Raw genomic sequence first — 12,209 nt, 5'->3', positions numbered from 1 at the left:
TTTTTTTACTCCTTTAATCTATGACTGGCTGTACTCTGTCTCTTTAAAGATTTTGTTTTATTTATTTTTAAAAAAAACCATTTAGTTCTTTTTCAAACTATTTCTTTTCTCTCCCAAGCCTCTGTACATTTATCCAACACCATGACCCATTTAGAGGTCTTTTCCATCTGGATCTGTCTTTATTGTGTGGGTATCTGTTATCTTTTTTGACCAGGAGTGATTTTTTTTAAAAAATGCTAAGTGGGCATGGCTAGGACCAACTCCATGGCACTGCCAACTCCTGTTGGCTCCAACCAGTCCAACATGGAGGAGACGTATCTGCCTCTGAGAGTCATGCACATTGTCCCTGCTCCAGGGTCACAGCATGTCTGTGTTACCATTAAGCAATTTGTAACACGCTGCTCACAGACTCCATTTAAGTGCTCAGCCTCCTGCAAGAGCCAGAGCTGTTCCTGCAACCAGCACAAACCAGGAAGCCACCTTTGGAAACTGCATGGGTTTTTTGCTACTAGTGCTGAATCGGAAAGACCTCTCTTAAAGGAGCCATGATGTCCCTGCTTGACAGCAGCAAGCAGAGTCCATTCCCTGCACCCCCCCCCAAAAAAAAAAAAAAACAACTACCAAGAAGCAGCATTTGGCTGCCATTTTCTGTGGGTTTAGAAGCCGTCTTTTATTTTTCTTAAGTCTTATGTGGATCTATGCCCTAGACAGTGGATGCCATTCTGTTGGTAGAAGCTGCTTGTTGGTTTCCAGGCTGTCCAGAGCAAAGATAATCACTCAGAAGCTATATTGATTAAGTCACTTTTTGGCCAAAAACTTAAGAGTATTGCTAGATAGCTGTTATATATTAAATCAACCCATTTCTATTAATCTGTGTATTATCAGGTGGGCATGCTTACCAGGCAAAGTTCCAGCATCTGTCTCCTCCAGAGGCTACAAGGCGCTCTCTCTCTCTCTCTCTCTCTCTCTCTCTCTCTCTCTCTCTCTCTCTCTCCATCTATCTGCTTGGAATCCCTGCCTTGCCCTCTTCTGCGCTGCAAGAGGCCCAAAGCAGCTTCTTTATTAACCAATGGTATTTACAGCATACAGAGGGGACTCCCACATCAGGTGAAGATGTGGAGCAAGGGGACACTCCTCCACTGCTGGTGGAAGTGCAAACTTGTACAGCTACTTAGGAAATAAATATGGAATGTGCTCAAAAACTGGGTATCCATCCACCTCAAGATGCAGCGATGCCACTATTGGGCATATACCCAAAGCACACTTCAACCTACCACTGAGTCACTTGCTCAACTATGTTCAGTGAAGCTTTACTCATAATAACCAGAAACTGAAAACAACGTAGATGACCGTCAAGAGAAGAATGGATAAACAAAATATGATCCATTAGCAAGTGTCGCAGCTAGGAAGGAACGGGGATCCTGGCAGTCAGGAACCAAGGCGTCCTGAGTGTGACAGCTCGGGTGAAGAGCGCTTTAGCAGTTGGGAGCCCGGGAAGAGCACAAACCACAGGAAACAGAGCACTTACAGCCTTGCTCTAGGGAAGGTTTCCGCAAAGTGATAACAGTGCTCCAGCAAGAGAGGGCTTCCCCAGGGAAGTGACAACTTGGCTCTGGTGCTCCGGAGTGGAGCACCTCTGCTCTGCTAGGGGAAGGCTTCCCCAGCCAAAGTGTTCCAGTCCCGCCCTGCTACATCTGCTCCAGCAAAAGAAGGTCTTCACCCCAACCTCAGCCAAGAGATTTTTTTAGGAGGGAAGAATCCAGGAGAGTGGCTGCCTCTACCAGGGTGAAAGAAGAGCAGCTGCCTAAGGCTTAGCTAGGACTTCTTATGGGCGGAGTTTGCCCAGGTAGAAGAGGGATGGGTTAGTTTAGTTGGTCAGAGGCAGAGATGGCTGATTTCAGAGCCAAACTGTTTCTTTCACTGGCCTTTTTAAGCCCTTTGGCTCTCGCTTTGGGGCCAGGGCATATTTCTTTTACTAACTCTGAGTCTAGGGACAAAGTGCGTTTCTTTGGCACTGATTTCAGAGTCAGGATGCATTTTGCTGGTTCTGGGTTTGGGGTTAAAGCATTTCTTTCACTGGCTCAGGTCTCAGAACCAGGGTGTGTTTCTTTCACTGGCTCTGGTTTCAGAGCCAGGATGAGTTTCTTTGGCTGGCCTTTTTACCCTACAACATTTATACAATGGAGTATTAGCACAATTGTTAAAAACTAAATGACATCATGAAATTTGCAGGCAAATGAATGAAACTAGGGGAAAAAAAATCACCCTGAGTAAGGTAATCCAGACCCAGAAAGACAAATATGGTATGTATCCACTTATAAGTAGATACTAGATGTTCAATAAATGATAACCAAGCTACAATCCATAGACCCAGAGAGTTTAAGTAAAGAGGAGAGATTTGGAGAGAAACGCATAGGTTTCCCTGAAAAGGAGAAATAGAATAGGGTAGATTTGGTGTGGGTGGGGATGGGAGAGGGAGGGAAGATGGGATAAAGAAAGACAGTATAGGAAGAGATGGCCAGAACTGAGAGGCTTTGGTGAGCAGTGTGGAAGCCTAACTGAAGGCGTAAGTCACAGACAATCCCACACCAGTTTGGAATTATGATTAATAGAATGGTTATTTATTCAAAGGGGAAAAAACTTACAGATTACCGTCCCAGACAACAGCCCCTCCGCGCGAACAGGAAAGGAGTCCAGGGGCCGGAAACGGAGCCGGAAGACAAAGACAGAGTGGAGGACAGTCGTTGCTTTTTTTAAAGGGAGAGAGACCACGCCCCAATGGGCTGGTAACTCAGCGGCGATTGGCTGAAGGAGCTGAAGGAACTCCCACAGCACCTAACACAATGAAAGCTTCCTAGAATCTATGGGGGTGATCCTAGTGAGGACTCCGAGTAATGGGGAAGACAGAGCCTCAAGTGGCCATCTTTTGCTGCCAGGCAAGGCTTCCAGTGGTGGGACTGGGTGACGTTCAATTGAGTTTTTGACTGAAGGGGTCCTGTGGAGATTCCCAAACAACTGAGGCTGGTGCTAAAACAGAGGGCTGCTCTCCAAAAACTGATAGTGGAGCCCCATCGTTGAGAACAACATCCGCACAGCTCAATGAACAAGGAGACGTCCAATTGGTGCCTGCATGGAGCCTTAACCCCTACTTTCTAATTAGTCCCTTTTGTGTGGGAAGGTACTCCGCAGGCTACAAGAAGAGAAACGTGGACACCGTCCCAGCCACAAAACCTTTGATCAATAATCAGTGCTGCCTGTAAGATGTGCTGGAGCAATGGTGGCAGAGAATTTATGGGAGTAGCCAACCAGAAGAAGTTCATATACTTGATATTGCTTGGATGGTCAGGAACCAGAGACTGGATTGCCAAGGTAGAACCAAACATGACCTGTTTATGTTATCAGTAGGTTAAAAAACAAAATAAGAAAAACAAAAACAAAATCAATGAAAAGATCTCCATTTAAAGAGCCCCTCAAAGGCCAGCTGGACCACAGGGGGCAGTTGCTTGGAAGTGTGCAAGCTAGCCTGCAAGTTCCTTCATTATAGAAAGTTGTTTCCATGGGAAAGAGAAATTGGCAAGAAAAGGAGGGAAATAAGTTGACAGGAATCTTCTGGCAGTCTTCCTACAAGAACTTCTCACTTTTACTGCAAAGGGAAGAAAAATGCCATCCAATGTCTGCCATTGCCTTTGAAAACCCTAATCTTAGCTGCGGTGGCTCACTGCCACAGTTGGGTGTCTCAAGATCCCTGCTGAAGTCTTCCCTCGTTTGCTGTATTCTCACAGAAATAGCAGAGAGGTGCGTAGTCTCCGTGGGCTTCTCTTTTTATCTCCCTTTATGAAAAGAATGTGCAGAACCCCCAGGACAAACTGAGGTCCTGTATTACAGAAGGATGCTCCAGATAGTGTCTAGGAAGACCCAAGCCAGACAGCAAATTTCCTCATGAGTCTCAATTACAAATGTCGCTATGCAAACCATCTGTGCGGTCTAGTGCTGCCCGGGTGTGGGGTGAAACTCCGACTATCTTCCTGAAAAAACATCCCTCTTCTTAATAAGTACCTTGCTTCCTGTCTGTTCAGTATAAACTGTTAGTACGTGGCTCTCTGCACATCTGTATGGGTGACTACTTAAGCTAGGTTAAACAAGTGCGGTATACAAATGAGTGTTCTAAAATAAATATCAATGTGTATTATGCAAAATGGTTTTAAAAATTCTACAGCCAATTTTCTGGAAGGAAAAAAGTGGGGTGTGCCATCTAATAAATCGGCGATAAAACTACTTAAACTTGTTTAAAGAATAGGCCTTTGAGACTAGACTCTGGTCACTAGTCAATAGAGACATACAAAAATGCCTTACCCTACAGCAGTGGTTCTCACCCTTCCTAATGCTGCGACCCTTTACGATAGTTCCTCGTGTTGTGCTTACCCCAACCCTAAAATTATTTCGTTGCTGCTTCATAACTGTAATTTTGCTGTTATGAATCATAATGTAAATGTCTGATATGCAGGATATCTGATGTCCGACCCCCAAAGGAGCCTCGACTCACAGACTGAGAGATGCTGTCCTAAAGCACGGAAAGCAGCAATGTGACAAGCAGCCATGTGGACAGAGAAAAAGCCTGAAAAGCAAGATGCCTGCAATAATCAGATCCCAAAAAAAGCTGAGCATCTCCTATTGAAGAGCGAGATGATTCTATACGCTGAATCCTGTCTGCCTCCCAGGGAGACCACCCAAAGGATACTATGAAAGAAGCATAGTAATTGGACCACATTAAAGGATGTTTAAGTGTTAAAAGATTATGTCCAAGCAAAACGAGTACACTGTGGCAAGCATCTAAAAGGGTCTACCTCCCACTGGTCCCCACCTACAGCTATGGTCATAGGAAATGCATTTTCAACTTTGGTCTCGCAAAGCATGTAAATTAAATGACAGAAGACCCATATATGTGCATGTGTATCTATTTCTGCAAATAAGTCAGAACCGTAAAGACTTCCTAGAGTAGTGTGAGGGGGAAAAGGCGTATCTCCCTCGAATCCACAATAATTTGCCAACTTGCAGGGCTATACGTGTTCCTTCAAAGTACTTCTTGTTTCTGAATTGTCTCTGGGCTGTTCTTAGCCCGAGTTTGGCATGGTTTTTACCAACTGGGTTATCTGGCTGCAAGTTTATCAAGACCCTAAGCGCCACATGCACACTTGTTTAGCCCATCGCACTTTAGAGCGAGCTCAGCAGAGAACATAAAAACTGCAACCGGGGACGTCAGAAATCCCAGATCCCCGCGCGTCCGCGTGTCCCCTGGACATTCCGTTGGGTGACCTGACACGTCATCCCTGCTCCTGGAAGGACCTACGGACATGCCCTCCCGATCCACCTCACAGCGACACCCCGCGGGCCAAGGCTCCACTCGCGACCCGAGGAGCGTGCGCCCACAGCCCGGGCCACGCGTGGGCCTTCTCCGCGCAGCGGGGAGCAGGACGCCTGTCGCCGCAGTTCGGACGCTCGAGCCCCGGGTGAAGCTCGGGAGCTCTCGGGGCTCGGCGGGGACCAGCCAGGGGCCGCCCGGACACTCGCGCGCGTGGGGTGGCCGCGCGCCGCCCGCCCCTAGGCACCGAGGGCCCGCCAAGGCCGCGGGGCTCGGGCCGCCACCTGAAGCAGCGCGTCCCCGCGCGCGCGCGCCCCCGCCGGCCGCGACCCCGAGCGAGCGACTTGCACTAACTTTCCGGGGCGGGGGAGGGGCGGCCGGGCCCGGGCCTGACCTGTGCTCAGGTTGTCGTTGATCCTCAGCGGCACCCGCAGGATGTAGACCAGGAAGAGCACGATGAAGAACCACACGGTCCACAGATAGGTCCACGACCACACGATGCAGGACTTGAGCTGCTCCAGGAAGCCCGCCGCCGCCTCGGCCATCTTCCGGCGCTGCTGCGGCCCGCCGCGGCGCTCGCTGGCTGCCGGGATGATTCACCGGCCCGAGGCACCGCTCGAGCCGCCGCCGCCGCCGCCGCCGCCGCCGCCAGGGCCCCGCGCCCCCGAGCGCGCTCGCCCGCTCGCCCGGGGTGCGGCGGGAAACCGCGCGGCCTGCGCGCCGAGCCCCCGCCGGTGGCCTTCGTGGAGCGGTCACGTGGGCCCGGTGCCTGCACCCTCCCGGGCCATTTATACTTCTTATCCTAGTATTTTAGGAGGGCAGCCCGGCCGCCGCCGAGGGAACCACTGACGTAACAGCTCGCGCGTGTAGTGCGCTTCCGAGAGCCGGGCGGGTTCCAGACTTTGTAACGTCTGGGTGAGAGCCTGCAACAATTGCCAGGACCCCGATTGTAGACCTAGGGAAACTGAGGTACAAAGCGCTGCAGGGGAGCCAGAATTCAGTTGCAATCAAGAGTTCCGGGATGCAGGGTCTTAAGGCTCTGTTACTCTCAGGACTCCGACTTAAAGGCATCAATAAAACCCAGAAGAGCTAAAAGAGCTGCACTCCTGGCCAGTAGGCCTGAAGGGAAATCTTGTTTGCTATTATATTTTGTTTTCTAGCAGCACTATGAAGGGCTTTCCAAAGAAATTGACAACATACATATTTCTTATCATATTTTTTGAGTGATTGCCAGTCAAACACTTTTCCCTTGGTTTCTTGTTTTTGTTTTTCAGATAAGCAATTCCTTAGGATAAGTTTGACATTCTTCATCTGAACCTACTGAAGAAACAAAAAAGAAAATTGTGTGCTTTTTCCCACGGCTGAATTAATTAGTGTATTTCATACAAGGCTTTAGATGACATATCCAAATCTGTTTCTGTCCACAAATGATATGGCTTTTAATGTATTTATGTTAATAAAGTAAGTACAGGCTGTTCCAACTATAACCAAGACATTAAAATTCATCACCGAACAGAGTATTTTATTATAAATTTTACGTTCAGTCTCAGAATGCACTCCTTCAAACTGTGACAGTTTGGGCCTCTGCGCTAAGTGATTTGAATGGTAGGAAACTGTAAAGGCCTCAGAAGCAAGGTGTCTGTGCGCTCCCATTCTTTCACCCCTTGCTTGTCCTCCAAAGCAAAGCCAACTCCCAGAAACCAAACTTCTCCAAGGTGAGTTGTAGAGACTAGAGGGCATCCTCCCCAGACCAAGCCGTAAAACCTAGGAAGATCATCTCTCCGTCCTATGAAGGCCCTCCGAGGCCCTCATTCTAGGACATTCTGCCTCATAAACCTCGGGAACAAGAATATTAGGGAGAGGCTGAGAATGTCCACTTCCCCTCAGTCAGTAAGAATGTGGACGCCTGAGCCCAAAGAATTTTCTCGGGGTCTTTTAGTCTTCATCTCTGGCAGCTGCTGTGTCACGGAACACGGTGGCTAAAATGCACTCATCACGTTTTCCTCTTGCCAGCCTGTTTTAGGGGGTGTTGGCCGTGCCCCTTACAATGGCCGTGGAGAGGTGTCACACCTTTCTGCTCCTGCGAGCCCTCGTCGTTTCCTCCATAGTAAAACAAGCTGAATGGATTTTCACATGCGGGACCTGTTTACAGTGCAGGTCATGGACCGGCCAGGCTTTCTAGTTCCAGTCCCGTTCTCCGCTACTGTTGGCTCCGCTCATGGCTCTTCTTCTATAGTGAAATGCAGGCTCCGAGAACAGAGAATTGCTTCATGCCTGCTTTTGGCATAGTCACGTATGGCGGCACACTGCCATGTGATTTTTTTTTTCTTATCTATCGAAGAAGCCCAGAGTCTTCGTAGAACAGAAGAACATGAATGTATTTTATGTGATGCTCAGAACCCACAGAACCCACATAAGCTCTGCAACTCACAGAAGATGGTGTTGCTGGCTGGATTCACATAAGTGAAGAATTAGGGACCTATTGGTTTTGTGGGGTTTTTTTTTTTCAGTTAATAAACCTCAGTGAAGGGACATGGATATGGCTCACTTAAGCTACTAATTTCCACACAGCTGTTTCTAAAGGGTCAGTCTAGCCTCTGTTACTCTCCAGTGCCTCCCCTGGTGTGCTGTCAGGGGTGGGGGCAGGAAGTGACATGCCTCTATGCTTCAAAATAATAATAATAATGATAATGATAATAATAATAAAGAAGAAGTAAGAGAGTGTGATCTGTTGCACACTTCGGCCACTAAAGCATGGGTGGAGTGTGGCCTACATTAAGAGAATGCTGAAAACCTGGGACTGAGTCTCATTTTGCAGGGCCAGATAGCCACACTTATTAGCTACTGCGGTTGCCTGGCATTGTACCCAGTAGAGAAACAACCCATCACATGGAAGCAGGGATTTTAAAACTGCTAAGATACAATTGATGGAATTAAGCATGTCGGGTTCAGGTGGCCACTCAACTGCACTAATGAAAAGTTAGTCTGTCTGGAGATTGTCTGTGAGGATATTTCCAGAAGAGACTGATAAATGAGCCTGGGTACATTCAATGGAGATTATTCACCTTCGGTGTGTGTAATTACTATCCAGGGAACCTGGAGAGGTTAAAACTAGAAAAGAATGTACTCATCTCCCAGAATAGAGGCCTTTCTTACCTCTTCTATCGTCCTTGGCAACGAGAACTCCAGGCCTCCTGGACTCCAGGGCCAGTGCCACCCTCAGGCCTTCAGCCTCCAACTGTAACTTGTAGCGTGGGTTCCCTTCCCTAGCATGGGCCATGACCTTTGAAATTAGAATGAACTGTGCCACCATCTCTCCAGTTCCCTAGGTTGCAACAGAACCCTGCAAGGATCTTCTCGTACTGTAGAAGAGATGAACTAATTCCCTAGTAAGTCGACTTCTCCTTTTTCCTTTCCATTTTCTCCTGGGCCCGAATGATCGAGATTCAGATCGTCTCTGTTTGTTCTCCAGCCATAACCTTTAGTTGCAGCTTTATTGCTACGCACGGGGACCAGACAGTGGGCTCCTACCACCAACGTTACCATGACCTCCCCGTTATCTACCTATCCTAGGAAATCTAGATGGCATACAGCACCGTTAGCAGGACACTTTGCCAACTGCTTGTCATAAATTTTTCTGGCTATGCTTCACAGCCAGGCATCCTGTAAAACTGCCCATTGGCAGATTTGTTTCAGCGATAGCATTGATGGACTTCCTTTGACACATCATTTCTATCAGCTCATCAGAATACTGATCTTTTTCTAAAAGATACAGCACCAAGAGGCAGAGGCAGGCAGATCTCCGAATTCGAGTTCAACCTAGTCTACAGAGTGAACTCCAGGACAACCAGGGCTACACAAAGAAGCCCTGTCTCGACAATGAAACAAAATGAACATACAAACAAAAGCAGTGATTCTCAACCTGTGGGTTGCGGCCCCCAAAGGGTCACATATCAGATATCGTGCTTGTCAGATATTTACATTATGGTTCATAACAGTAGCAAAATTATAGTCACGAAGTAGCAGTGAAATAATTTTATGGTTGGGGTCATCACAACATGAGGAACTGTATCAAAGGGTCACAGCATTAGGAAGATTGACAACCCACAATATTAAAGTCTACTTTTATAAGTCATTTTCAGAGTTCATATAATATTTAAACACCTTGAATACTGTTTTGATATTTTGATTTTGTTTTAAAAATCTCGACCATGTTCGTTAGTGGGGTTAATAAATTAATTGTTGGCTACTGTATCCATAACAATCCATACAGATGGCTGTTCTTTTTTAGTGATCTACAGAGGACTCAGTAAGGACAACTCCAGCTTTGTTTTTAAACAAGAACTTCTCCAAGCCAACATCCTCTTCCATGGAGTATTAGACAGATGAAATGTCAGCTGTCAATCTAGAGTCGAAAGGATTTTTCAGATAGCATAAGGCCTGGGGAGAGCAACTGTAATATACAATCTCATACATAGAGAGAATGCATGTGCATAACCAATATATGCATAAAAGCTGAACAGAGAATGAATGAGTCACAGCGGCTGATTTAGAAATTACATGGTGATTTCCTGGGGAAAGGAAAGAAAAGAGATCTTATGGGTGGACTGGAGGCAGGTGGGCTGGAGGCAGGTGGGCTGGGAAAAAGTGGACTGGGGACAGGTGGACTGGGAAAAGGTGGGCTGGGGGCAGGTGGACTGGGGACAGGTGGGCTGGGAAAAAGTGGGCTGGGAGGCAGGTGGACTGGGAGCAGGTGGACTGGGGACAGGTGGGCTGGGGGCAGGTGGACTGGGGACAGGTGGGCTGGGAAAAAGTGGGCTGGGAGGCAGGTGGACTGGGAGCAGGTGGACTGGGGACAGGTGGGCTGGGGGCAGGTGGACTGGGGACAGGTGGGCTGGGAAAAAGTGGACTCGGGACAGATGGGCTGGGAAAAGGTGGGCTGGGGGCAGGTGAGCCGGGGGACAGGTGGGCTGGGGGCAGGTGGACTGGGGACAGGTGGACTGGGGGCAGGTGAGCTGGGGGACAGGTGGGCTGGGGGCAGGTGGACTGGGGCAGGTGGACTGGGGGATCAGGTTTGAGAGTGGATGAAGAGGGAAAGTACTGAAAGAGATGACAGGAAACTGGTTGGGGGGGGCATTTTGGGGTTAGGTAGAAACCTGATGCGAGAGAAATTCCCAGAAATCTACAAGGATAACCCCAGCTAAGAACAGAATTGGTGGATGCTTAGCCTGAACTGGCCATCTCCTGTGACCAAGAAGGACTTCCAGTGGAGAGATTGGGACACTAGCCTATCTACATAACCTTTGGCCTACAATTTTTCCTGCCTGTGTGGGGATTTGGTGGGGTGTGGCGGTGATAAGGGCAGTGTGGAGATTGTAGGAGTGGTCTAGCCTCAGACCCAGACTACGAGAGTGAACCCAACCCTGACACTGCCAGGAGCGCCAGAACCCAGAGACCCTAGGCTAGAACCAAACACGACTGGAGAAGAAAAGTGTCAGCATTATGATGCCTGGTGGTATTCTGCTATTCTCATGGATTGGTGACTGTCCCAGAAGTCATCAGAGAGTCTTCATCCAGTAACTAATGGAAACTGATGCAGAGACCCACAGCCAAGTCTTCATCCAGTAACTAATGGAAACTGATGCAGAGACCCACAGCCAAGCACTGGGCAGAGCTCCTGCTGAAGAGAGGTAGGAAGGATTGTACGAGCAGGGCAGGGTGGGGTGGTGTCAAGGACATCACAAGGGAACCCACAGAATCAATTAACCTGGGCTCACAGGAGCTCACACAGTCTGGACCAACAGCCAGGGAGTCTGCATGGGACTGACCTAGGCTATCTACATATGTGTGACAGTTATGTAGCTTGGTCTACTTGTGGGGCTCCTAGCAGTGGGAGCAGATGCGATCCCTAATCTTTTGACTGGCTTTGAGGGACTTATTCCTCATATTGGGTTACTTTACCCAGTCTTAATACAATGGGAGGAGCTGCGTTCTACCTCAGCTTGCTATAGCATGCTTTGTTTCTACCTATGGGAGGCCTGCTCCACTCTGATCAGAAACAGAGGAGTGGATTGGGGTGGGGGGGGGGGAAAGGAGGGGGAGCTGTGGCCAGAATGTAAGATAAATTAATAAATTATTAATTAATAAAAAATTACATGATGAGCTGAAGTCTTTGCCATTTGTTTCCCCATTCCTAACAAAGGTGTCTTAATTTCTATGCAAAGTTCTTTACTGACAAGCCCGGGCTCAGGAATGATCATTCATCAGAATTCCTGGTTTGTTTTCAAATGTGGGACCAAGCACTCAATCTCATTTCTTATATTAGTGGCTCTTATATATACAGGAAAAAAAAAATCTCATGGCAACAACACAAAACATTCTAGAACAATCAGAGCTTTGTATTATTTGTATTATGAAGGCGATAAACCCCATTTCCTTCCCAGAAACCTACAACTGCCAATGAAGGGTGATTCCTCATTTTCAAGGAAAAGCCAAACCATGAAATTCTACTGAAAAGAAATAGAGAAGTCAGCACAGCTTTCTTATTTACACCCTAAAAACATAATTGAAAGAGGAGGTCAGATGAGTGAGCTGTACAACACACACACACATCCCACCCTAAGAGTTCAGATGTATGAACCCTTTGGCTTTCTGGCACATCTCTTGCTTCTAAAACACATCATGACAGCAACAACTAGCCCACACTCTTCAAATGTTCTGTCTGTTCCTACCATGACATTAAGTCTCTCTCCTCTTGGAAGATGCAGCTTAGTGTTTCCATTGCATAGTAAATGGTATATTGCTAACATGGTCATATTTTATTCTTGACGCTCAAACTCAAGATTTTTAG

The 12,209-nt window shown here is 47.7% G+C and overlaps 1 protein-coding gene and 1 pseudogene across 4 annotated transcripts in view; one reads left to right on the top strand and one right to left on the bottom strand.

The window, feature by feature from the left end:
- LOC148117834 (metal-response element-binding transcription factor 2-like) overlaps window positions 1-5,602 on the top strand; it is a 33,951-nt pseudogene extending 28,349 nt beyond the window's left edge.
- St7 (suppression of tumorigenicity 7) overlaps window positions 1-6,175 on the bottom strand; it is a 228,515-nt gene extending 222,340 nt beyond the window's left edge. Inside the window, exon 1 of one of the 4 annotated variants that reach the window (XM_085683703.2) lies at window positions 5,754-6,175. In XM_085683703.2, the coding sequence (XP_085539829.2) occupies window positions 5,754-5,904 (151 nt within the window). In that variant the 5' untranslated portion in view covers window positions 5,905-6,175. The remainder of the gene's footprint in view (window positions 1-5,753) is intronic. The other 3 variants (XM_085683705.2, XM_085683704.2, XM_085683706.2) reach the window with 3 other exon arrangements.
- Between the last annotated feature and the right edge of the window lie 6,034 nt (window positions 6,176-12,209).

Source organism: Myodes glareolus, chromosome 25, assembly GCF_982192425.1.
Source record: "Myodes glareolus chromosome 25, mMyoGla1.1, whole genome shotgun sequence".
Lineage (NCBI taxonomy): Eukaryota > Metazoa > Chordata > Mammalia > Rodentia > Cricetidae > Myodes > Myodes glareolus.
Note: the sequence above shows the minus strand (reverse complement) of the source record. Positions and strands in the feature narration are given on the sequence as shown.